The 24,878-nt window shown below is 51.5% G+C and overlaps 12 protein-coding genes across 12 annotated transcripts; 4 read left to right on the top strand and 8 right to left on the bottom strand.

Moving 5' to 3' along the window:
* Positions 1–238: 238 nt before the first annotated feature.
* ASPVEDRAFT_143737 (acyclic terpene utilization AtuA family protein) lies at positions 239–2,204 on the bottom strand (the record flags this gene model as incomplete). The annotated part of the gene is made up of 4 exons (XM_040807940.1): positions 239–384; positions 437–1,194; positions 1,245–1,728; positions 1,784–2,204. The coding sequence occupies 4 exons, from the start codon at positions 2,202–2,204 to the stop codon at positions 239–241; spliced, it is 1,809 nt and encodes a 602-aa protein (XP_040674031.1).
* A 330-nt stretch (positions 2,205–2,534) lies between these two features.
* Positions 2,535–4,405, bottom strand: ASPVEDRAFT_155956 (uncharacterized protein; the record flags this gene model as incomplete). Its single annotated transcript, XM_040808495.1, has 7 exons — positions 2,535–2,969; positions 3,024–3,297; positions 3,346–3,717; positions 3,780–3,879; positions 3,931–4,217; positions 4,273–4,298; positions 4,361–4,405. The coding sequence occupies 7 exons, from the start codon at positions 4,403–4,405 to the stop codon at positions 2,607–2,609; spliced, it is 1,467 nt and encodes a 488-aa protein (XP_040674030.1). The 3' UTR covers positions 2,535–2,606.
* A 251-nt stretch (positions 4,406–4,656) lies between these two features.
* On the top strand, positions 4,657–6,290 carry ASPVEDRAFT_89496 (bZIP transcription factor; the record flags this gene model as incomplete). Its single annotated transcript, XM_040818631.1, has 5 exons — positions 4,657–5,056; positions 5,116–5,352; positions 5,413–5,819; positions 5,868–5,977; positions 6,038–6,290. 5 exons carry the CDS (start codon positions 4,657–4,659, stop codon positions 6,288–6,290), a joined length of 1,407 nt encoding a protein of 468 aa, XP_040674029.1.
* A 31-nt stretch (positions 6,291–6,321) lies between these two features.
* ASPVEDRAFT_57410 (alkene reductase) lies at positions 6,322–7,437 on the bottom strand (the record flags this gene model as incomplete). The annotated part of the gene is made up of 1 exon (XM_040815333.1): positions 6,322–7,437. One exon carries the CDS (start codon positions 7,435–7,437, stop codon positions 6,322–6,324), a length of 1,116 nt encoding a protein of 371 aa, XP_040674028.1.
* A 388-nt stretch (positions 7,438–7,825) lies between these two features.
* On the top strand, positions 7,826–9,186 carry ASPVEDRAFT_89494 (uncharacterized protein; the record flags this gene model as incomplete). The annotated part of the gene is made up of 7 exons (XM_040818629.1): positions 7,826–7,861; positions 7,909–8,010; positions 8,065–8,218; positions 8,277–8,459; positions 8,514–8,594; positions 8,645–8,867; positions 8,925–9,186. The coding sequence occupies 7 exons, from the start codon at positions 7,826–7,828 to the stop codon at positions 9,184–9,186; spliced, it is 1,041 nt and encodes a 346-aa protein (XP_040674027.1).
* On the bottom strand, positions 8,894–10,246 carry ASPVEDRAFT_392825 (SDR family oxidoreductase). Its single transcript, XM_040811888.1, has 2 exons — positions 9,720–10,246; positions 8,894–9,667 (listed from the first exon to the last, which is right to left on the bottom strand). Exons 1-2 carry the CDS (start codon positions 10,210–10,212, stop codon positions 9,249–9,251), a joined length of 912 nt encoding a protein of 303 aa, XP_040674026.1. The 5' UTR covers positions 10,213–10,246; the 3' UTR covers positions 8,894–9,248.
* Positions 10,247–10,281: 35 nt separating this feature from the next.
* Positions 10,282–10,896, bottom strand: ASPVEDRAFT_47436 (EthD domain-containing protein). The gene is made up of 2 exons (XM_040813783.1): positions 10,670–10,896; positions 10,282–10,621 (listed from the first exon to the last, which is right to left on the bottom strand). Exons 1-2 carry the CDS (start codon positions 10,880–10,882, stop codon positions 10,355–10,357), a joined length of 480 nt encoding a protein of 159 aa, XP_040674025.1. The 5' UTR covers positions 10,883–10,896; the 3' UTR covers positions 10,282–10,354.
* Positions 10,897–11,311: 415 nt separating this feature from the next.
* ASPVEDRAFT_89491 (Zn(II)2Cys6 transcription factor) lies at positions 11,312–13,749 on the bottom strand (the record flags this gene model as incomplete). The annotated part of the gene is made up of 5 exons (XM_040818627.1): positions 11,312–12,185; positions 12,243–12,464; positions 12,522–12,654; positions 12,714–12,913; positions 12,974–13,749. 5 exons carry the CDS (start codon positions 13,747–13,749, stop codon positions 11,312–11,314), a joined length of 2,205 nt encoding a protein of 734 aa, XP_040674024.1.
* A 391-nt stretch (positions 13,750–14,140) lies between these two features.
* On the top strand, positions 14,141–15,172 carry ASPVEDRAFT_144239 (N-acyl homoserine lactonase family protein; the record flags this gene model as incomplete). The annotated part of the gene is made up of 4 exons (XM_040807972.1): positions 14,141–14,253; positions 14,301–14,448; positions 14,505–14,758; positions 14,806–15,172. The coding sequence occupies 4 exons, from the start codon at positions 14,141–14,143 to the stop codon at positions 15,170–15,172; spliced, it is 882 nt and encodes a 293-aa protein (XP_040674023.1).
* Positions 15,173–15,812: 640 nt separating this feature from the next.
* ASPVEDRAFT_143776 (uncharacterized protein) lies at positions 15,813–16,688 on the top strand (the record flags this gene model as incomplete). The annotated part of the gene is made up of 2 exons (XM_040807945.1): positions 15,813–16,194; positions 16,270–16,688. The coding sequence occupies 2 exons, from the start codon at positions 15,813–15,815 to the stop codon at positions 16,686–16,688; spliced, it is 801 nt and encodes a 266-aa protein (XP_040674022.1).
* A 1,499-nt stretch (positions 16,689–18,187) lies between these two features.
* Positions 18,188–20,137, bottom strand: ASPVEDRAFT_47431 (uncharacterized protein). The gene is made up of 5 exons (XM_040813782.1): positions 19,729–20,137; positions 19,551–19,674; positions 19,390–19,496; positions 18,954–19,332; positions 18,188–18,899 (listed from the first exon to the last, which is right to left on the bottom strand). The coding sequence occupies exons 1-5, from the start codon at positions 20,048–20,050 to the stop codon at positions 18,614–18,616; spliced, it is 1,218 nt and encodes a 405-aa protein (XP_040674021.1). The 5' UTR covers positions 20,051–20,137; the 3' UTR covers positions 18,188–18,613.
* A 226-nt stretch (positions 20,138–20,363) lies between these two features.
* ASPVEDRAFT_203682 (uncharacterized protein) lies at positions 20,364–24,713 on the bottom strand. The gene is made up of 2 exons (XM_040809409.1): positions 24,143–24,713; positions 20,364–24,074 (listed from the first exon to the last, which is right to left on the bottom strand). The coding sequence occupies exons 1-2, from the start codon at positions 24,593–24,595 to the stop codon at positions 20,601–20,603; spliced, it is 3,927 nt and encodes a 1,308-aa protein (XP_040674020.1). The 5' UTR covers positions 24,596–24,713; the 3' UTR covers positions 20,364–20,600.
* Between the last annotated feature and the right edge of the window lie 165 nt (positions 24,714–24,878).

Below are 24,878 nucleotides of genomic sequence, written 5' to 3'. Positions count from 1 at the left end.
ATGAGCTATTGGACAAGCAATACCGCACCCGCAATGTCATATAATATCCTTTCCTAGTGGTCAAGCTACTTGTGCTCCATTATAGATGGGCTGTTTGTGTCTGAGTCTAATAACAATGCTTTGGCTCTCCTCAGTTTAAATTGTGTAGGCGATCGAAGGTGTGTATATATGATAACTATATCAGCGAGGGACAGGGCTATTTACAAATTTTCAGGCGATAGCCCTATCAAGGTAATATCTAGATCCTACCCCGCGCCAGAAATTTGTCAGGGATATCGACCCATTTACAGCGCAGATATTCAGCCAGATTCTTTCCCAAGACATCATATGTCGAGCTGGAAGAGACTCCACGATCCAAATGGTCCTTAAGTAGGAAGTGCACGGCTATTCAAACATTAGCATTTGTCTTAGTGCTTAACGGTTGTTCATTACTCACCCCAGATATGTGGCAGCTCGAAGCGAAAGATGCCCTGACCTTCATCATCACGGCCGAGCAACTGCCGGACCTTTTCCACCGTAAGTAGAGATCGTAGCCAGTCCCATTCATCCTGGTTACGGACAAAGAGGCCAACATTGCAGTCCGACCCCTTGTCACCCGAGCGGGCATGTACCACGTAGCCTAGTGGTGCCCGTGTCGTTGGACCAAACACATCGAGACTGTATGGTGTCTTCGTTTCATATGACGGCTGGTCGTACTGGAACGGGACAGTGTCCTTTGGTGGTTCAATTACCGTACTCGTTTCTTTGAATGGTAGATGGCAAATATGCCGTATCTGATCCTGTGGGAAGATAGAAACAAAGTATTCATAGTACGGTTTCGGGGCAGCCTGACGAGCGTCCACCGCGAATGTCGCTCCTGGATAGCTCTGCATAATCGTATCGGTGCATGGACGGAAGAAATTTGCCTGGGAAAGTGCTTCCTCCGAGCGAGACTGTGCAAAGATGCGCAGGTCCACAGTGGCTGCGTCCTGGTTTGTAGGATCCGAAGGGCAGGAGCCGTTGACGCGGAATTTCAGCGTGTGATACTGGGATTCGTCTAGGAGGTGTCGGACTTGTCGCTCCAGCAGGGCAGCCTTCTCGTCGATATCGAGGCCGCAGAGAAAGTAGTGGACCTCTGCTTGGAACCCGCCGTGTGCAGTGACACCGATCTTCGTTGTCGGCGGTGGCTTGATACTCTTGACATTTGAGACGCGGCTAGGTCTTTGGTTAGCACCTAGACATTTAATTAGAACTGGGCTCCATACACTCTATTTGATCCCTCGTGCTCAATCTTGATATCATCTAGCACAGCAACGACGTCGGGGTTGTAGTACATCGGGCCCTGGATCTCGTAGAGTAGCTGTGCCTTGCAGGTCTCAGTAGTCACCATTCCATCCTTCCCTTTCTCCATCGTAACCACGAATGGGCCGTCGTTGCTTATCTCAACGATGGGAAACGCCAGGTCCACGGAGGAACTGGGTAGGGATTTGAACCCTGAGAAGTTCCCTCCAGTCACATAGGTTGAGCATTCGATAAAGTGACCTGCAACGAATGCGTGAGCCAGTTTGTCGTAGTCGTCTCGTTTCCAGTTGTAGTAAAATGCAGCACACCCAATTGTGGGAGAGGCATCAGTGACTCGTCCACAGAGCACAATGTCAGCGCCTTGGTGGAGTGCTTCTGCAATCCCCCATGCTCCGAGATAGGCTTGCGCATAGATGGGGGTGAACTCCCAGTTGGATATGGTTTGGCCTGTTGCAGTCTACGTGTTAGCACCGGGATATACTCGCATAGTGGTTCACTGTACCGGTAGTAAGGTTCTTGAACTCATTGCCTGACTTGACGGACTGCTCAAAAAGGCCAGATACTTCGTCGCCTTCAATCCACGCCACCTTCAAATCCAGACCTTTAGCCCGGATTACCCCAGTCAGGGTATCGTGTAGTTTCTTAGTGTCACTCGCGCCTGCGTTGACGGCCACTCTGATCTTGCGCTCTGCGATATCACCCAATGCAGGCTCAATGGCCTCCATGAAGGATGTCTCGAATTCAGATGATGATGTGGCCCTGCCCTTCGCCTTTCCTCCACCCCTGGTTGTCATGTTGTATTCAGACATCCAGTCACCGACAATGAAGTGCACGTCTTCATCTTTGGCCAGGTCAGCAAGGGCATGTCGCCGATCTGTAACGGATCCCGAAGCCGATGCAATGCGTAGAGTCTGAGGTGCCATTTTGATACTTCGATGTGCTATTGACTGTCATTTTCTGATGCATTGTCATCCCTTTTAAGGAATTCCAGGCTAGTAACGAGCCATTGTGGGGTGCGGGGAGTACTGTCCAAGGAAACTTTCTCTGGTTATACCCGAGGGCCGAACTGGACAGGATTCCATTGCCTCGTCAGATACGCAGCGTGTCTTGATCGGCCATGACTCAGGCCTTGCCGTTCGTGTTCTACGGCAAGTGCGACGAGTGACCCAGAGTTGGCCACTTGACGGTCCCTTGCAGTAGCTCTATGGTTTTTTGTTACTGGCCTGAAAGTATTTTCATGATATCCTGTTACCGGCTTCTTCAATTCATCTATGGTTTGGTTGTGCAACAGTTAAAACTGCAAGTGTATTGTAGTTGTAGCCTAACTAGTACTTCATGTTTATCAACACCGTCTTGGGCTCAGTATATGCCAGCAAGGCATTTACCCCCAGTTCCCGCCCCAAGCCGCTTTGCTTTGTACCCCCAAACGGGCACGAGAAATTGATTGTACTGATGCAGTTGATTCCAACCACCCCGGAGTCAAACCCAGAGCTTACACGGAGCGCGCGATTGATATCCTGGGTGAATACGCCCGCCATCAGTCCATACTTGCTGTCGTTAGACCGGGAAAGCACTTCTTCTTCTGTTTTGAATTTGTTGATTACCACGACAGGACCAAATATCTCTTCTTTATAGATGGGCGCATCCGGCTTGGTGTCGGTAAAAATGGCTGGTTCAACATAATAGCCCTACATCCGTTAGCATATATCTTCCAACGTTTCAGACGAGGGTGCATAGCCGACCTTAGAGAAGAGTGGCTTTCCTCCTACTAGGAGTGTTCCCTGGCCTTCCTCTTTGGCATTATCAACTATCCCCAATATACGGTCATACTGGGCTTTGTCAACAACAGGACCGATCTCCGACCCTGCAACGTTAGGATCCCCGGTCACTGTACGTTTAGCCTCGAAGGCCTTCTGATACGCAGCTAGGAACCTGTCATAAATACCCTCTTGGACGTATACGCGCGACGCCGCAAAGCAGATCTGACCGGAGTTGTTCGTCAGGCCATTTACGCACCTGAGACTTTAGCAAATGCGTACGTTCAACAAACCTCTGGTGACTTACCATTCAATGGCATTGGGGAGATCGGCATCGTCAAAAACGACTGCTGGACTCTTACCACCGAGCTCCAAGGTACAGCGTTTAAGATTGCTCTTTGCAGCCAAAACCTGCACCGCTTTTCCCGTGGCCACGCTACCGGTGAAGCTCACTTTGGCCACCTCCATGTGGCTTGCGAGGAGTGCACCTGTGCTCCCATCGCCGAGCAGTACTTGAAACACGCCTGGGGGGAAACCAGCCTCCAGCACCAACTTACCTAGTGCGGCTGCCATCAAGGGGGTCTTTTCGCTGGGCTTGAGAATGAAGACATTCCCTGCAGCTAAAGCTGGGGCCGCTTTAAGGCCAACTGAAGCTAAAGGTCCATTCCACGGGATTATTCTGTGCTCATGGTCAGTCTTTACTTCCTTTCATTAGTGGAATGCTGAAACCAGCACACATACCCAGCGACGACACCAAGAGGCTCGTTCCGGACAATCTTGTAGAAGCCATCATCGGCAGGGAATGATTGTCCTCCGAACTTATCGATCCATCCTGCGTAGTCTGTTTACGACTGGTAAGAATCAGGCAACATGTTCATACCTCTTGACTTACAGCGAAAACATCCAATGGCGGTTCCAATCTCCGACTTTCCAAATGGCAGGAAGGGGGCCCCGAGCGTCAACCGCGTCAGATATGCCAGGCTTTCCTGGTTCTCCTCCAGGAGGTCGGCAAAACGGAGGAGGATTTTCTGACGGTCAGGAAAGGACATGCGGCGCCACTCAGCATCTGGGGCGAACGCGTCGTTGGCAGCACGAACGGCGGCCTCGACATCGTCTGCCCCCGCAACAGGGATCTTGTCACTGACAAGATCGCCGGTAGCAGGGCTATGGACCGTGATGCTGTTATATTCGGGTTATGACGATAATAAAATAGAAATTAGAAACAGGAGCTTACGTCTTTTTGTTTAGACAGTCCACATACTAACCCGAGCTGTGTTACTATATATATCGGCTGCTGATTCTTCGATCCAGGAAGGACTCACAGTATTGTTGATAAAGAGCTGGGTCAGATGCCGTTCCAAATCCATATTTCGATAATTCAATATTCGTTTAGCATCGCTTGTTGCTCTCTGCAAGAAAGTATAGGAATTGGGACTGGACAATGGAGTATATAATTATGCACCAGAATGCATGAGTCATGGACACAAGTTATGTGTGCACACCCTGTCATGACTCAGGTGTTACTGACTCAGGCATTCAACACCAACTCATACCAACACCATCTCCCCACCTCAACTCTCAACCCCTCGCATCACTTATCACCGTTTGTTCCTGAATCATGCCCAATCCGACTTCCAGCACTCCCATTACTCGCTCCCGGCGGAACAGGCAGGTCTCGGCCCTGACTGCGCACCAGGCGCAGCATAAGCGCGATCTCGATCGCAAGACCCAGCGCGCTCTCCGCCAGCGGGTCAAGTCCCGGCTTCAGGATCTAGAAGATGACCTGGCTCGTGCAAAGGCCGATTGCTCGGTCCGTGAGCGCAACTTGATGAAGTCGGTCCAATCATTACGCGACGAGAACCGGAAATTGAGGTCATATCTCGACAGTATTGGTCAATTCGCGCTCAATTGGGCGGCCGAGGGGGGCAATGGTGATGACGACGATAATGGCGCGGCAGTCGATGAAGCTGAAAGCCCGATCGCGGATCTTAGGATTAGCGAGGAGGCCCCTGCACGGAGTATGATGCCCATGATCCTTGGCCCTCATAGGCCGTCTTGCTGACCCTCTTCTCTGCAGCCGACGAAGAGCCCAGACCGGTCTACGATGGGACCCAACAGGAGGCGTCAGGCGAAGCAGCTAGGGCGATTGATACCCATGATTACACGCATCCTGACCCGGCACAAGATGTGACAACAACATTCGCGGGCTCTACAAGCATGCCCCTGGGTCAAATGCATGTCTCGTCTACTGGGACGTCGACAGCGTTGGGCCAGAGTGGAGGCACGCAACATTCAGATCCGATCCCACCGCCAGGTAAGGAATCTAGTGTTCGGGCTAGGTCTAAGTTAGGATGGAAACTAAAGTTGTCTGCAGACGAGCATATGCAGCAGGTCTCTCAAAGCCTGCCACAGCCTATAATGACCCCGCCTAACAGTACCATCAGACCGGTTTGGCCATCGCTCAACTTAACGCTCTACCAACCACAATTTGGCGCGACCATTTCCTCTGTCTTACCAAAGCACACATCCGCGACATGTCCATTGGATCAGATCCTGCTCGATTTCATCGACTCACGGCGCTCCATGCTAGCCAAGGGGTATGATATCGAGACCGTCTTGGGTCCGTTGCAGCCCTCCTTACAAGCCATCCTACATCCGGGACCCTATACTCCAGAATCTCATCCTGCAAGCAGGGTGTTGGGAGAAGTACTCACCACGTTCCCCCATGTTGGGATTCCGCAGAAGCTAGGCTTTATGTTCATAATGTATCGCACCATGCGAGTACGTCCACCCCCCCCATTTGTCTTGATGCAAGCTTACCTTGGACAGTGGCAAATATCACCTACAGATATCAACTACGAAGGGATGCCTCGTTGGCTACGGCCAACTGCAACCCAGATCACCGTTCCACACCCCGCCTGGATTGACAATATTCCCTGGTATGTGACGCCGCTAAATGACCCATATACCAAGGACACCGTGATCTAACAATATAGAAGGCCCCGTGTTCGCGACCTGCTCATAGAGCAGCCTGATAAATATCCGTTCGCTGTCTTCTCTGAGCTGTACTCACAGAACGTCACTGTTAACTGGCCATACGATGACATGGATGCAGTTTCCACCCACGCTGATAATGTGCAACTAAATCAAATCTTCGAAAAGCACGTCCGGAAACTCTCAAACTGGACGGTGCTGGCCCCTTTCCAAGACTACTTGCCGGAGATGATACCGGCCATCTACGGCAAAGACTGAGGTACCGAAAAGCGAAAAAGCAAGGGCGCGTTTAATTGAGAGCTACACCTGTGCTACTGAGGAATGATTCACTGAACGGATAATCGACATATCCCACTGGGGATTTAGGCGTATAAAAGGTGGGCCGGTCGTACTGGTTCAATTCTATGCCCTTGGTGAGGCGGAAGGGGAGATCCGGGTTAGAGAGGAAGTGACGGCCAAACGCGATGGCGATCTGGGAATGCTGATAGTCTTGGATTGTCCGTTCCGCAGAGTCCGCAGTGAACCCCCCGGCAAGAATCACCACACGGTCGCAGCCATAGGCCTGCAGCAGGAAGGTGTGGTCTTCTTCCTCTGCCTCGACGGTCGAAGCGCCCGATATGCGCGGCTCAACCACGTGCAGGTAGGCGAGGTCCAGCAAGCGGAGGTTTTCTACCAGGTGGGTGAATTGTGATTGTAGGTTCTGCATGCGCATTCCCTGGAAGGTGCTCCAGGGACTGATCCGATAACCCGTTCGATGCGATCCCACCGCGGCCGAGACGGCTTTGGCCACCTCCAGTCCGAATCGCGACCGGTTCTCAACACTCCCACCCCACCGATCGACTCGGTTATTGCAGGTATCCTGCAGGAATTGATCACACAAATAGCCATTCGCGCCGTGAATCTCAACCCCGTCGAACCCGGCTGCAATCGCATTCCTAGCCGCTGTTGCATAGTCACCAATCCATTCCCAGATTTCCTCCTTGGAAAGCGGACGAGGAGTGGCACTCGTCTGCATCAATGCAATATCCCCACTCGAAATAACGTCTTTGCCGTCTTTGGCAAGAATCTCTGGGATCGCGGCGCGTCCCAATGCCCAGAGTTGACAGAATATGTAGCTGCCTCGAGCATGCACCGCGTCGGTAATTGTTTTCCAGCCCCGAATTTGGGCCTCATTCCAGATTCCAGGGACGTTGTTCATGCCACCCGCCCGGGCGGAAATGAAGGTGCCTTCGCTCACGAGCAGGGTGCCCGGGACACTTGCCCGTTGCGCGTAATACTCAAGGGAGATAGGTAGAGGGACATGTTCATCATCCGCGCGGCAGCGAGTTAGAGGCGCCATGACTACGCGATGTTTAACATCGAGTCCCCCAATCCTGAGAGGGGATGCGAGTGTGGGAAACTCCATGATAGGGCGAAGACCAAGACAAGGGTAGATAGAGGTAAATTGAAGACGGAAATAGATGATTTGCACTACGGGGGTTCTATGTCTTTAAGTCGCTTTAGCACCACTATGGAATTCCCTTACGAGCTGGTCGGTAAGCCGTGATTACCAAGCGACAGCATGATTGACTTAGTTGCGGTACATGTCGGCAACTGGATGTATTACCACGCCAATTCAAAATGACACGAGTCATGACCGCCGTGCAGAGCATCTGAGTCAGGGCATGGCGGCACGGAAGTTAGCATGGATTCATGGCATGCCTGGACAATAACTCCACTCGGGTAGATCCAAGATACTTATACTTCAGGACTCTTCTCAGATCAAAGAAAACATCTTTGCACCCTCTGATAAAATGGCGGTTACGATGCGCGCGGCCCAATACAACACGGTATGTACACCCATAGAAGGGCCATCGCGTGTTGCTAACGGAACAAGACAACGAACAAGGTAGAAGTAAATGACATCCCTATCCCAGAGATAGGGGAGCGCGACATCTTAATTAAGAATGTCTGTGCCTCTCTCTGCCATTCCGATCTGGTACTCATTCCCTTCCTTTAGCTGCTCGAAGTGACAAAATGCTAACGCATGTAGATGCTATTCTGGGGGCACACTGCGGAGAAGCCACCGATGGACAAGGTGACTCTTGGCCATGAAAATACCGGCATTGTTACGGCAATGGGAAGCAAGGTGACCGGATTCAAGGTCGGCGACAAAGTCGGCTGCTTGGGATGCAGCTATGCCTGCTGTATGTTGATCGACTCCTGCTGCGAGGTCAGTAACGCCAACTAGTTGAGTGTAACCAGACGACTGCGAAGGCTGCAACACGCACAATCTCTTCTGCCAAGAGGGTACGGGCCGTCTTCACGGATTCACAACCCACGGCCATTTTGCCGAGTACTCCGTCGCGGACTATCGTAACGCCATGGTGCTGCCGGAGGACATTGACATGGCTGCGACAGCACCTCTATTCTGCGCCGGGATTACAGGTAGGCACCATTCAGCCTCACCTCTTGTAGTGTAAGGCAACTGACGTCCATCAGCATACCACGCCGTCAAACAGTGTGATCTTAAACCTGGCCAATGGCTGGCGGTAATCGGTTGCGGTGGGCTAGGGCATTTAGGTAAACTGGGGTTTTCAATTGACGGTTCCAGTGATCTGACAACTATCTAGCAATTCAATATGCCAAATCCATGGGTCTCAAGGTGATCGGCATTGATATATCAGACGCCCAGCTGGAATCGGCGCGAGAGCTAGGCGCCGATATCACATACAATTCTCACAGCGACAGCGACTATATAGAGAAACTCACCGTCCTGACAAATGGGGGAGCACATGCGGCGACTGTCTTCAGTGCATCGAACGCCGCATACACCACGGCTCCCAGCGTTTTAAGGTGAGCCACTGCATGAATGGGTAGCCCCTGTCGGCAAGGTGCTAACAGGGTATTTAGGATAAATGGGCTCATGATGGTGGTCGGGATCCCGAAGTCCAATCTCTCTATCAATGCCCTCGATATCCTATTGGGGAAGTACCGGATCCAGGGGGTGAGCAGTGGCATCCCCCAGCGTATGAGGGAGCCCATTGAATTCAGCCACAAACATGGTATAAAGTCCCATTTGACTACGTTTGACAGCCTGGATGATATCCACACTATGATCGATTTGATGTCCACAGGAAAGACGGCCGGGCGTCTGGGTATACTGTTCAAATAGTGTGCAGCTAGAAAATACAGAAAATGTAGATAAATTCATTGATTATGTCCACGAGCCTTGTTTTACTTGTAGTCTTTGACCTCCGCTGCGTCTGGGAAGTCTGTGCTGCGCGAGAATTCAGAAAATCTATCTAGTTGTCCCAGCATTTCCAAACACTTATTGCGAATAATGCTCTGAGCATCTGATCCCAAAACGACTCGAAGGGGAATGCTCTCAACGCCCGCCATCGACCCTTCACCTCTCACAACATCCAGTATCCGCTCGACAGCCTGGGTGGGATCACCAGGTTGTTTACCATTTGTCTCAGCATGTCTATCTGCAAGTACCTTTACTGCAGGATTGTAATCATCTATGGCGGGGCTTTGACGCGCAATCCTCCGACGACCACCATCCAGGATATTCGTACGGAACTGGCCGAGCTCTATGAGGTGGACGTTTATTCCAAAAGGCAGAATCTCCTTTTCAAGGCTTTCTACCGCTCCTGTATACGGAGGCGTTAGCAATAGGGGCGTGAGTATACTATAAGACCATACCTTCCAGTGCAAACTTTGAAGCAGAATAAGGGCCCCCTGCCGCAACGCCCAGCCAGCCTGCGATGCTACTCATAAATACAATTGTTCCCGACTGCCGCAAACGCATATGAGGCAGGAATGCCCGGGTAACATTGATGTGCCCGAAGAAGTTGGTGCGAAACTGGTGAAGCAGTTCCTCGTGGCTGACCTCTTCCCAGACTCCTGATAAGACGTATCCTGCATTGTTAACGAGAACGTCAATTTTACCGAAATACTCCGTAGCTGCGGCTGCTTTGCTGTCTAAAGCATCCTGGGGATCTGTCACGTCGAGCTGGAGGAGTCGTATGTTCTGGCTATTCGCGTACTCCTCGAGGGAAGATGTATTTCGTGCTGTGGCTATGACCTTATCTCCCCGTGCAAGAATCGCAGAGACAAACAACTGGCCGAACCCAGAAGTGCAGCCTGTGATAAGCCACACAAGGGGACGAGGGGCGGAAACTGAGGTGTTAGACATGGTTGGCGGGCTATCCTTGAACCTGAGGTGGAATTCTGGATTGGAATTATATTTATTGGAGCCAATGTAGGCTAACTGCATCTTATATAGGGGACAACAGTATAGACTGACTCATGCCCTCGACTTGTGTACATCTGCCCAGTCACTTCCCCGTGCTCAGCCCATCCTGCCCCCCAATAACCCTGGAGGCATCCCCAACTACCAGGTTCTCATATCCAATCATATAAGTCATCGGCAGCTGCATAAAAAGGTTACAGTCGTCACTCAATGCCGCCGCGTACTCTTTGCTGTTATAAAACGCCAACCAGTCGTCCCAAGTCCGCACCCACAGTTGAGCACATCCGTCGTATTCAAGAACACCCTCTCCAAGGCTGCGTGCCCGCTCTTTCATTTCCGGGGTTTGGTGGTGCTATATATGCGTTAACCACAGTTAGACTTATCCTGTTCGTTATCTCACCTGGGCATAGCGCAGGATGTGGTTCTGAAAGGCCTGCGTGGCGATGGCAAGGTCTGCATGAACGGTTTGCCAGTGCTCGAAAAATGTCTCAAAGGTGACACCCTCTAGCTTTTTAAAGAAGACTGACACCTTGATGGCGGGCTGATAGTTGGGAGTAGCATCGTAACTCAGCTCCTTATGTTTGAAATTGTGGTTAATTCTGGTGGCAGGCATTGTGAGCAGTACCGGGGCGGCTGTGTAGCCCCCTCTTCCGGGGTTAGAGAAAGCTAGCTTTATAAATATGCGGCGCAGACCTATCTAGGAATTGGACAATTGATATCAGGAACGGCAGCATGAGTCAGTGCTTGAATAGTCATGACAGAAGAACCGTGCGCATTTGGAGACGGCCTGACAAGATCGAGCATCTGTGATCCCCTGGGGGACAAATCCCTTTTGTCGCTACTGTCCAGTAGATCATTGCAATATTCCTAAAGAGTACGGATTCCTGCCGGCTTTCACTGTCACTAGTGAGTGAGGACTAGAATATATGAGGTAGCAGGATAACCACCAGCTGTGCATGCTTAGGAGCGGTCGTCTAGCGGTGACAGTTTGATTTTACGCTGCAGCCAGATCCAATACTAAAGTCTTGCTATTTAAATTCTCCTACTCACTACCCGTGAAAAACGAGCCAGGCGGTGATACCCACCCCCAACTCTCAGGGAACCCGCTGTCCGTGGCCAGGAACGTTGTAGAAGACGGTATGTCTAAACATTCCTCCAGCATGTCAAGCCCCTCCATCGCCGGGGCTACCAGAGGCTCTGTTCCAGCACCCGATCCAGCGCTTACACTTGGTGTCGGTAAGCCGTGCGCATCCAATCGCGCCCGTTTGTTCAGCCCACCATTGTATTCACCGTCACTTCCAGGCCGCGGGCGCTGGGCTGTTTCCAGTTTCGACTTGATAGATGTAACGATCTCTAGTGCCCGGAGAGCATTCTTGTACGCCTGCCCAATTTCCAATAGTACCTGACAACTAATGCGAAAATGGCTACGTGCTGCTGTACGTGTATCCTCGGCTGGGGCAAAGAAGACGTTGTGGATGTGTACCAACGCGGCGGTGAAGATTAAATGAACGGTGTGGATGTTCATTTGCCGCGCTCCGTGGCGATGACGAAAGACCTGTAGTGTTTTGGTAATTGATATGGCGGCGTCTGTACATGCCTTGTGGCATTCTTCGATATCTGCTGCAGTCAGTCCGGGCAGTCCTTGATATCGCCCGTAGGTGAATGGCCTGTCGATTACGACTAGGATAGCGTGATACTGCATGCTAATGGGGGGCGTAAGTTGCCAATCGCGTGCAAAGAGGAGATATACGCACTGGAGCTGTAACACATGGGGTGGCAGAGGTTGTTCCTTGTCGTCTCGTAGGGAGAGCGACGGAGGGAGGGTCTCTGCCCAAGAGAGCAAGTTGGCCCTGAGCTCGCGGGCGGTGCTGTGCAAGGACATAATCTCTGCTTTACCCGGATGGAGAGAATTGTATCTTGAGCCCGGAGTTAGCTGTTTAAGTCTTGTTGGGACCCGGTGTTGCTGTACTCACAAGGCTCGGCGGATATGCGACATTCTGCGGCACAATGACACTGTGTACTGGGCGACTTCCCCAAACAGTCCAGGCAATGATATTGGATCTAGATCATGATCTTCATCGATATACCGCTGCCAGCAGGTAGCACCCTGTACGATATCAGATGCTTTCAAGGGTTCGACAAATATATGCTTCTCGTCGAGTGATTCGGGGCGGCCGACATAGAAACTCCACATGCTGTATCTAGTGGTCAGCAATTGCCAGCAAGATGGTATCGAGACCAGGATTGCCTACCGATCATGTATGTATGCGCCCCAGAAGACGACCCTCCGAATCCTCATCTCGCTTGCACTGCTACCCTCTCCGTGAGCAGACTGCAAGGGCTCCAGGTGTAACCCGAGGTCTGTTGCGAGTCTCATCGCCATGCCTGGAAAAGTAAACGGAGTTCTGTTAGTCGCTGTATCTGTAGGGATATCTCCTAAATACCGCTATAGAGCCATCCTCGGGCATCCCTCGTCAGCAATGCCTCGACTCCGCTCAGTATGACCAGCGCCTGCACTGTGCACAAGCTAGGTGCGTCCATCTCGACTTCGAGAAGGGCCTTTGCTCGAGTACTAAAGAATTCGGCCAAGGATTCAGGGAGGCCACAGGGCCGTCGGCGTGTAAGAGCTGCTCCAACTGCGCACCTGCAAGCGGTTAATACCAGCACCCTGTGGCATCGAAGTCGTAGGCAGGCGGGTTCTTACATTGTGTTAGCCAAAAGTTCGGAGTAGAGATGGGATGGTCGGCCAGTTGCACGGTACATTGCCCGCTGCGCGTAAAAGACGTCTTGTTCCACGACTGGGATATTCGGGTTCTCCCAGCAAAAGTACAAACGCAAGAGGTGGTCCTCCAGCTGCTCTGGCACGGCCTCACCAACCCCAGCATGTCGGAGGATATCCCCTTCACTACCGTATACCGAGCGGATCTTCGGGTCTGCCAACGAAAAGGATCCCACGTGCTGGATGTGCAGGTTGGAGGTCGCGCCGAAGAACCGAACCTGGCCGTCGTCCGCCAGCTGCAGTGACCCAAATCGTTCACTCAGCAAATCAACCGGGCTCTCCATATCTTGAAGGAGCGATGGAATGGCAGAGTCAGATCCCTCGATGGGCGGGTCACAGATGCTACCCCAGGAGCTGTCATCTCGAGAGGCCGGAGTCTGAACCACGGGATTGGGATTGAGAGCGCCCGAATCTGGAGTCAAAGCAGAAATGTCCATCCGTGGCGGTAGTGTGATGCCGTTGCTCAAAAGTACCGATTCCAGGGACTGGGTATACTGCTCAAGACGTGAATATCGCTCCTTCGAGGGGACTGTTCGCTTGTCGACGCCCTGCGGCATCACACACTGCTGATTGTGAATGCGGCAGTTGGCGCATTGCGGCCGAGCACCGTCACACTTGGTCTTGCGCTGGCGGCATCCAGTGCAAGCCCGAGTGACATGCTTGCCCGGGCGGATGAGCTTCCTGTTGCTTGTTGATTCCATCGTCAGGATGTTATGTGTTGCACAGTAGGGGATAAGGGGAGTCTGGGGAAATCTGGGGTCCGGGGCAGCTCCAAACCCCAGAATCCCAGCCGCCAGTAACTCAACCAGCTTTCCATTAACTGATCATCCAGCGGTGGAGCAGGCCTGCGTGGAGAGAGCTTGGTGATAGACCCACTGTGGCATGAATCATGCCCTCCGTGTCAGGGCGATTCGGCTGGACATCAAGTAGACTTGTCCAGCCTCGGTGCTTATGTTGGAGTAATTCCGGTACATCGGCCGATGACGTGGAACTTGCTTTTGTAGAAAATACTGGTGAATGTGAAATCGAGACCGATAAATATCGACTGGCGGTGCTTTGTATCTGCTCCCTAATAATAATGCCATTCCAACCATGGCTGCACCACTCCAGCGTCAGGCAGCACCATGTTTCCCTATATACACCTGTCCGCCAGGGACTAGAATGCATATCCTCAACCTGGGCACATTGAACGTGGACGATGCATGGTATGAGTACCACTCTTTTGTACCATATCACTGTTAACTCACTACAGGATTCTCCTCGGAGCGAATGGAAGTTCGACGAGCAATCCAAATCCCACACACAAGCGGACAGACTTGATGCTGATTGCCGGACTTATAAACCATCCGGAGTTGGGGTTGATACTATTTGAGACGGGAAGTGCTGAGGACGTACAGAGGGTAGACGCGCTTGGCACACCTTTTGCCATACAGTTCACTAACAACGGATCTATTAGCAATGGAGCGCAGACGCAGTGGACCTATTCCCGCGGACTCGATACGAAGAATGCCATCACCTACCAACTGCCATTAAGGCCGCCGGGTACGATATCAAAGATGTGAGGGCGGTTGTTATGGGCCATTTGCATCTAGACCATGCCGGCGGGCTGGAGCACTTTCAGAACACCGGAGTGCCGATATACGTACATGAGGAAGAATTCAAGCACGCTTGCTGGGCTGCTGGAACCAACTCGGATGGTGGACTGTACCTGTATGTAGTTCACACGAGAACAAGGTAGCCCAGGCTTACTCGAACAGATCTGACTATCTCAAGTTGGATAACACTTTGAACTGGCAAACGTTCAACGATACACAGCTGGATCTGTGCACCGGGATTACCCTCTATCACTGTCCAGGACATACACCGGGACTCTGTATTATGCAGGTTAACCTTTCTCAGGACGGGACATTTATCTGGACTACCGACCAGTACCATGTCCGAGAAAACTATGAGCTAGATCACGCCCATGGCTGGCTTTTGAGAGACTATCGGAAATGGAAGGACAGTGGGAAGTTCATCCGCCGACTGCAGAGGTTGTTCTCAGCTCGCCTGATATTCGGACATGACTATGCGACAGCAGAGGCGCTTATCAACGAAAGACCAGCCAACGTGGGATTCTGTTAGCGGTGGTCTATATCTACTGCATCTAGACATGTAGAGTATGGACTGGGCAGGCGAGCGAGTTGATGAATATAAATAAAAGCCTTGCGTGTCGATTACGACCTACTCGAATGTCACGTTAATTTTAGCTGGAAAGAGACAGCAAAGGCGATCTCCTGACATGTTGTAGGAAATAGGGAAAGTAAGTTAGATCTTTCTTACCAAGACTCTCAGCCCCTTCGTGGTGATATCCACCTGGCCCCTGGGGCTGTGCGGCAAACAGCCAAACAACGACCTTGTCGGCGCTGCCCAACCGAAGTCCCTGTGGATGCGCCTCAATTCATGCGAGCTGTGGATTGTCATTGGGTTAATGCCAATGCGAGAGGGGGCTCTTTACAGCCACTCAGCCTTGCCCGTCGCAGCTGGCTCTCCACCGTCATCTTGATGGGATGATTTGAGTCGTTGACGGGGCTGACCTCGTATTTGTTTCATGCAACAGCAGTCGATCCCTCGGGTGGTGCTCAGCCCCCTTTGGCCGCTGTCTCTGCCTTGTGTACCTGTCCAGCTGTCCAGCCTCTTTTTCCGCATCTTTCTTCACCACACCGACACCTGACGACCGCCAGACCTATATGCCACGACCAGCGCCTCGCGCCTCTTAGAAACCATGGGTGACAGCAGCTACGGCCCGCCTGCTGGCTATGCACTTAGGAAAAACGGGTCGTGCTCTGCAAACCAGGAAACGTGTGGTAATCCCTGGGGTGACTGGTATAACTGCTGCCCCGGGGGCACATACTGCGGAGACAATAACACCTGCTGTCCGACTGAGTCAGGGTGCGTGGACTTTCTCAAGGAAGACCTGCACTGCGCAAACAACAAGACCTGGGACCTGTACCAGTCCGAGGACAGTTACTTCTGCTGTTTGAACACGACGCGGGGCTTCCTCGCCGGGGGCCTGGAGTACAATGGGTCGAGTACTACGGGCATTGGCTGCGCTGACGGGCTTCCGGCCGGCAAAGACGATGAAGCCTTGGTTCCCGTCGCGAGAGGTGAGATCGAACGCAAAGATATACCCTGCTCTTCGGCTACGAGAATGAAGAGCTGACTGCGATGTCCCTGGGTAGGCAATGCGACCGCAACCTCGGTACCAGGCTCGCCCGGCGCCAGAAATTCAGGAACCGAAGCACGACCCCAATCAGGATCCTACGCAGCATCCGAATCCTCTACAAACACGGGCGCCATTGCGGGCGGCGTCGTCGGCGGGTGTGCTGGCCTGGCACTCATCATTGCACTGGTTTGGTTCTTGTTGCGTCGACGGCGACAACAGGCGGAAACCGCTCCTCTCATGAGTTCGGATTTTAGCACGACATCGAAAGAAAAGAACGGATTATATGGGTCGGAGCTTGGCGATAACGCTATCAGGGCAGAGCTACAGGGTAATCCCAATGCAATGGCTCATGAGCTGCCTCCGACAACAATGGCCCATGAGCTACCTCCCAACACGACACCTCACGAGTTGCCTGCGAGTCCGACTCGGTATTAATGGGCAGGTCGGGCTAATTATATCATTATTTACGGCATCGGCAAAGAAAAGCGCCCTGGCATGATTCTGTATTTTACATCACTTTCTACTTCCACTTTATACCCGCCGGTGCATGGCTGTCCAGGGTAATGCAACTTTTCCTGTATATAGCGTTGCTGGCATTGATTCAATTTCGAATTTCCAAAGAGCGTTTCAAGCGAATCACTCGGAAGGCAAAGGCTGGACTTTCGAAGCTGGAATATGCCATTGTCTGCCAGCATCCACCATAATTCCTTCAGCTGCCATTTTCAAATTCTTGAGCCATCCCTGCTGGATTGGATGTAACAGATTCCAATGGCATCTGGCCCAAGCGTCCCGAAAGAGACATGTCTCTTGAGAATCCCCGGCTCCAGAGGCGTAGCTGGCAAAGTGTATGGTGGGGGCTCGCGTTAACTGTACCAGATGGTACTCTTAGAGCTGCATTCCGGCGTTTGATGTGCCTCTGTCAGACGGATCCGGTCTTGGGTACATATCCAAGAATCAACATCCATAATTGTTCGTCAGCAACGGGATCAAGCCGGGAATCGGTCGTACAGGCCATTCACGATTCGGTTGAAAGCACGGGAAAAGCGAGACCCATGCTCGAAATGGTATAGACACATGTGTGGCATGGGTATTGGAGTTCTTGATATGAGCCATCTGATCTGCCGTATCAGATCACGCGGTTCTATACAGGGAATCTAGTTGCTTGTTTTTATCTATTAATGCTCTTAGCGCCCTTTGGTGGGGGAGAGTTGTTGATAATCTGTGTAACCCTGTGCAGATCCCTACGCTACGAGTCAGACTTGATTTGAATAGTTTACATTCGTTTCACAGGCCGTGAATATCATCGAACTCAAAATCAAGGGGGAAAATCTGAGTTGCCTGCTGAGAGGTCAACTGATTGTAACTGGGGTTGTGGGAAGATATATACCCCCCTGTTGCCCCCTCAAGCCAAACAGAATAACCAGCTTCTCTATTTTCCTCACACCACTCCGATTTGGTATCAACAAACTCTGTCTTACCTGTACATTGATCTTTGCACATCCATCCGTGAAACCCAGTATGCAGCTCAAATTCATCATTCAAGCCTGTGCTCTGGCTTTTTTCACTGGTACTGTGAACGCTCAACCAGACACCGACTCCCCGGGCCTCAACCCAGTTCTCGGTTCGAACCCTCTCGATGGCGTTACCGGCGGTGGTGCGTAACAAGCTCCTCCGCGAGCCCAGTCTCGACCTCAGCCCCAAGTAGCTGTTAAATGAAGCAGCGGGACCTATGAGGTAGAGACCCTGCAACCCGCCTGGAGGTATTTCTGAAACCCTTCTGTTATATCCACTTTTGCTGCCTGGTGCACTATTGGAGTTTGATTTTCAGCGCTGATGGCACTGTAAATTAGAAGCATCACCCAAATAATCTTCGAAATTCCGGCATGACTTACTATCTGGAGAGCGAAGGATGTATATTGGCAGATTCCTGATATAAGACTACCTGTAGAGGCAATGAATTCACTGGAATGAACTGTCAGTTACATGATGTTTAATAGTCAGGCCTGTATATCAGAAGTAGCCCTTGGAACATTCCTTTCTTCATAGTAACTCTACATCCCAAGTTCTGATAATATCGCCAGCTTTCCAGTCTTTAGACACATGACCGGATGATAGGTTTAGTATCATGCTAATACCTATACATGACTTTATGCTAGGCCTTTTGTGGGTTTTCGTAATTATACAATCATACCACGTACTAAGCGAGCCAATATAGCCACGGAGAGTATCTCGTGCCCCCGATTATAACATGATCCAAGTGAGATTGTTCGTACTGCTTATTCTCCTAGACTATCTCATTTCACCTTGCTGTATATCACCGGCCGACTCACAGACACCGAGCAGAAAGATATAATAGAACACTAGCTGCGTTTGTTGAGCCGGAAAAATGCCCTGCAGCCGGCCTCGTTTGACACTGTTCGACGGTCAACAATCTCAAGTCGACTACAAGCCCCGTATATAATGCTCTCCCATTCCTCCATAAGCTTCCAGCGAGCGCCAAAGCAGGTCAACATCTGGGTGTTCATGAAATTCCCCGCGGCAGAAAGCTGTCCGTCGGAGCCTGGATCCAGGGCGTCGTCAATCAGAAGGACTGACTTGTTCGGTTCCATGGCATCTGCAATATTCTGGATCAACCTCCGGGAGTTACTGTTACTGTCAGTTTGATTATGGCCGGGATTCTCCAAAGTGCGTGATGCTTACGGTATCGATTGATCCATAATGACCGCTTTCATCAGATAGACGTCTGCCCCTTTCACGGGCTGCTCGTTGAAAAAGTCATGCTGCTGCCACTGAATTCGTGATATAGCCTCTTGGTCGTCCGCTGCAGCCGTTTCTGGTCTTTTCACAACATGGTCCTGGACGATAAACGACAAATTCGGGTACTGGCGAGCAACTCGCATGGACACCTGGCCCTTGCCACCACCAACGTCGACCACCAATGCCCCTGATTTCAACTGTTCGAATGGAAAGAATCGCTCGATGGGGTTTTGATCAACGAATGATGCTGCCTCGAGATAGCTGTTGAATCGCGGACCCCGGATCTTGTCGCATGCCAGAGATTCATAAAATGGCCTCTCGGCTGCAGCGGTCAGCTCAAGAATGGGTTTATCCAACAGTAGATATCATTAGCACATACTCTGAAAGGCCATTTGAAAAGCGACTGGACCTGGACCGTCTTGCTGCCCGTTGGCTTTCGAAAGATACTCCGGTAGAAATGCGTTGGATCGGAAGCCAACATCACAACTAGGCCCTCGTCAGTGATAGCTCCAATGTCTGCGCATCTTTGTTTTCAAATACTGATGGTGCACACGGGCAGCATGACCCTTGTTGAGCAAATGCTCGGAGCGGATATTGAGTTGGTATTCTTCTCGCGCCGGTTCATCGACAATGTGCCATAATACCGCTTCCCTCATTATCCCTCCTGTGTGGGAGTCAGCTCAGGCGCAGGACCTGGAGAATGCAATACAATCCCTACTCAGAAGATTCTTTGAAATGCCCGTCACGCTGCTCAGCTTGTCCAAAGACATGGTTCCCCCTGCCCGGGACAGATGTTCGGGAATATTCCAGTCCATCAGCAGGCATAGCCCCGTGCTGCGCTGATATGCTGTCGCAACCTGGTAGTTCCACATCTGTGGAATGGTTACAAGGGCCTCTAACTCCCTCAGATCGGTCAAGATTGATGATATATCATTGGGAGCCCTCTCCCCGGTCTGTGAACTCAAGTTGGATTTGCGGACATTCTGCAGCAGACGCAATGCGACGGTTTCAGCATCGCTTTCCGTTCCAGAGACAGTCATAGTGGTGAATCCTTTAGTTTTCGGTCCTTATTCAAATATTAGCTTGAATGGCCGCGTATCACCGTATGGATGCTTGAGAAGAGGATGGGATTATGGGAGCCCTGGGGAAAAGGTTGGGCAGAAGGGAGGGGGGCGGGCTGAGCGTCTCCTTGCCGGTAAGGGACTGAGAATGTTGCACTGTGGAATGCTGGGTTGTGCTGAACTGGCTGAGATGGTGTAATATTCTCCATCTGCCAGCGAAAGACACATTGATCGTTTCGGTATACACGTTGCCATACCACCTTGAGTGATTTACCAAAATATACAATCACGGCTCAACATACACGGAAAAGCACTTGAAAGTACGGAGCAATGGAAACGAAAATGATAAGATCAAGGGCTTTCTCTGGGTATATTTATGCCAGGTGAAATAATACGTTCGGCTTCAGCCTCCCATCCCACTCCCATAGGTAGTCTAATGTCCTCGAGAAATCCCGTAAATCCCCTATCATTGATCGTCATATTCTTAGTCTGCTTTGTGTGTTCCTATATAACAGTCGACTCAGTTCTATCAAATCCAGCCATCGCTCTTCGTGGCCAAAAGCCCGGCCAAGCGCATCTCAGGGCACTTTTGAAATGTCTGCAACATATCGGCCAGCCGCTCCAACAAAGAAGATGCCTGCTCTTCATTCATGGTGTGAGATGAAGTTATCACCCCAAGGTCGGTATGATTAGAATCCTGGCCTGAGACAATCACAGTCGTCGGGGGTGTGGCATGTTTCGCGAAACGCCGATGTGAAGTGTTGAGGATCCTCTGGAATGGGAGTTCGCGCCGGGTAGTCTTGTTGATATGCGAATGGTAACATGGAAAGAAAGCGCCGGGGTCCCACGAGGTGCTATTCTGGATAATCTTCGATATCTCCATGGCGTCATAGTTTACTGTTTTGAAGGATTGCTCCTGGACGTGGTGAAGGTACTCATCGAGAGTCCACGTGGCCTGCAGGTGGACACGGATGGGGATGTAATTTTGGCACGCACCGACGATGTTTTGAAGCTCGGGGGGCAAGATATTTCGACCGCCGACGGCCTGTCCAAAGACAATATCGGTTTGCTTGGATACCTGGGCCTGGACCAGGGCCCAACATGCCTTGATCAAGGTGGCTCTTGTGACCCCGGCAGGACCCTCTGGTACATATGGGAGCTTGAGGGTGATCGAGAGTTTCTTGGCTGCAGTTCCCGAATCGCTCGCTGTAAATGGGCCGAATGGCGTCAACGTTGCGCCTTGCAAGTACTTTCGCCAGAATTCATAGCCGGAAGTCTGGTCCTGTTGCAAGATGTGACGTGTATAGTCGGCAAAATGGCGTCCAGGGGGTAGCGAACGGCCGTCATAGGCACTTGCAAAGTCGGTGAACAATATTGGAAGGCTGAAAGCGTTTATCTGGGTTTGCGACAAGCGAAATATCAGCGCATGCCGCGTCCTGCTCCCTGATACCAGAATAAATTGGGTTGGAAGTTGGTCCAACTGACAAGCGTGACCCACGACGGAGTCGCCACATATGCTGTTGCAAACATCCAAAATGGCGTCGTTAGTAGTTATATGGCGAAGGCGGATATCGGCCTTCTCTAGAACTACCTGAAACATGCCATACTTGGTCCGAGTGAGAACAGTGCGGAGTATGCTATGTCTTTCCACCACCGCGTCACACGCATTTTGCATTGCATCAAGATCCACTTCACCTTCCAACATGAAGGTAAAGCAATCCAAGCCACTGTACTTGGCCCAGAACTGTTGGGTTGCTGTCGCTGGAAGCACGTCGGCAACAGGTTCAGCGAGTGCTGTGCCCTGTTTGCAGACGTTTGAAATGCACACTCGTCGGACGGAATCCTCCACTAGAGACTGTCCAGTCGCGTGATGGCTGTTTGCTGAATCGGATATACCATTTGGAATTGAGTGATCGGAAGAAATGGTTGCTTTCTGCGCCAGATCCTCCAGTCGTGGAGAGGACAACACGTCGGCAATTGTCAATATAAGACCTTCGCCCCGTGCCATTGCCACAAGTCTCATGGCACCGCTCGAGTCACCACCCAGTGCAAGGAAGTCGTCGCTAGCCTTTATCTGACCGGCATCCAAGCGAAACAACTTGCTCCATATCCGTGAAATCCGTTGCTCTGTACGAGATAGGGGCCGGTCTTCGTTATTTCCTGTGTGCTCCGTTGTGTATTGCTTCCACTGGTCCACGGAAAGTGAATCTCCCTCTTTCTGCAAGCGGCGACGGTCTGTCTTCCCAGTGGCAGTTCGCGGCGAGTGACGAAGAGGCAAGAAAATTGCAGGTATCATATATGACGGCAGAATATCCACAAGCTTCTCCTTGGCAGCTCTGATCCGCTGTAGGAAATCGGAACTAGGATCTGCCAGAACCGATGATCCCGCGGTTATATTTGGGGCCTCATCTCCCTGGCCTTCCAATATGAAGGCTGCGAGAGACAGTAGGCCGTTGGATGCAGTCCGGACCCTAGCAACCATTGCCTGTTTCGCACGAGGGAGCACCCGACGTAAAGCAAACTCGACTTCTGTAACCTCTATACGCTGCCCGCGGATTTTGATCTGACCATCCTTACGGCCCATGTGCCTAATGCTACCGTCTATATTGTACCGCACTAGGTCTCCAGTGGCATACAGCCGTCTGTTGTGAGAAGTGCTGACCTCGCCAATAGCCTGCATGCCATATGGCGGTAATACAAACGAGGCAGCGGTGCTCTTTGGGTTGTTTAGGTAACCCTGTGCCAGAGTCGGGCCTTCAATCATGAGTTCTGCAACAGCTCCGACGGGCTGAAGTCTGGTCCGGTCATTTGGATCCACAAGCCATGCTTTCCCATTCACGGGGAACCCAACATTGGGCGCTGGGTTGCATGGTCGGATTGGGTTGGATACACTAAGGATCCCAGCCCACTCTGTAAGGCCGTATGCCTGGAAAAGGAGGACTTCTGGTGCCCACAGGTTAGCCTGAACCGCCTGTATTGGCTCGCCGCCAACTATTACGGTTCCCAAGGTTGGAACCTCGCTGGGCGAGAGGGAATCGAGAGCGGTAGGTGTCATTATTGCCCATTCAACGTTCATTGAGGTGATTGCCTGTGCTAGAGAGTTCAAGCGCTGCGTATCCGAAGGGATACAGGTAGTTCCGCCACAGCTCAAGGTACAGTAGACTTCGATCAGCGAGATACCAAAGCTGAAAGAAGCGAATTGCAAAACACGAGTAGCAGGGCGGATCTGCAATTGTGGGCCATGGTATACAACGCTGGCAAACGATGCATGGCTGACCACGCAGCCCTTCGGTGTCCCTGTGCTTCCGGATGTGAAAAGACAATATGCCGGTAGGTTTAGTTGATTTGCAATATCTGGAAGTAATGCACCATCAATACCTGGTCTTGACATCAACTCTGACGGAACAAGGACCACATATCCAGTTTTCCTCCGCGAAGCAGCTTGCAAATCGGAAGCTAGAATGAACCTGGCACCCGTCTGCTTGATAATCGCTTCAGCACGCTCAGTAGGGATTTCCGGATCTAGAGGAACGAATGCTGCGCCGGACTTATTCACCGCCAGTGCCGCTAGGACTGCCCAAAACGACTTTTCAAAGCAGAGTGGCACAAATGTACCAGGACCGACCCCGGCTTTCATTAGATGAGCAGCCAGGTGAGATGTCATCTGGTCCAGCTCAGCATATGTTAACCTTCCATCCCAGGCTTCTACGGCCATTGCCTGTGGATGGTCTACCGCACGTCTATGGATGATCTCGTGCATGGGACAGTCGGCCTCGCGTATCTCATGGGCATTCCAGGTCGTTATTTTGGTGAGGTCTTGCTGGCCGATGAATCTCAATTCGGCTAAAGGCTGCTCTGGGTTTTCAATTGCGGCGCTGGCGATTTGCTGGACCGTGTCTAGCAGACTGGCTGCGTGGAAGTCGGACAATATGCTTGTTCGATAGGATAAACTGAGGCTGCTCTGTCCGGAACATGCCTGCAACTTCAAAAGGACTTCACAGTTCTGTACAAATAAATCATTAGCTCCGGGCCTGAGAATAGTAGATGATAGGTTCCCAACGGTTTACTTACTTTCAACTGGTCAACCTCCCTGCCCCAATTGAGGGTGTGATCCGATGCTTCAAGTATGAGGATCCCGGTGTTGGATACATCGTCATTATCGGACGCAGGCTGCTTCGACCAGAACTGACGCTGGAGAAGGTCTTTGAAAGTCCTTTTATCTGCCAGGGAGATGGACCTCAACCCCGATCCCATGCATTGCTTTCCAGCTGACTCGGTGTGGTGTTTGCCTGGACCCCCAGACCACCATATCTTTGCCACTTTGGTGTCGACGTAAACAGACAGCAGAACAGACCAGATAGCTGATAGAAATATAGAAGGCTCCGATCCCACTTCCCGGCAGTGCTCGAGTATCCTGAGGGTGAAGGGCGTTGGTGTCTCCAAACTGCCCCATATCTCTGGCCCAGCGGCGGTGCTGTTAAGTGATGGGAAAACACAAGGTTCCAATAAGTCTATAACAGTCATCTTTCTATGCTGTAAAGGTAGCTTGCTAGAATTTCAACCAGAAAGTGCCAGGGCGTCTCATGTCGATACTAAATGGCGTTTCCAGGTGAACGCGCAATCACCGGGATGATGCAAGGAGATACAGATGGTGAGCTGAGAAGATAGGTTCGGTGACTGGTAGGATATGTCCTGCAGAACTATTGCATTCTCCTTCACCGCTGACAAACGGACCCGTCACTTATGCAAGGAGTTGGGGACAGCTTGGAAGAAAGCCACGTAACCCTAGTCTTGGAAAGGTGTGTCA

Source organism: Aspergillus versicolor, assembly GCF_001890125.1.
Source record: "Aspergillus versicolor CBS 583.65 unplaced genomic scaffold ASPVEscaffold_15, whole genome shotgun sequence".
NCBI lineage: Eukaryota > Fungi > Ascomycota > Eurotiomycetes > Eurotiales > Aspergillaceae > Aspergillus > Aspergillus versicolor.
This window is presented reverse-complemented; position numbering and strand designations above follow the sequence as displayed.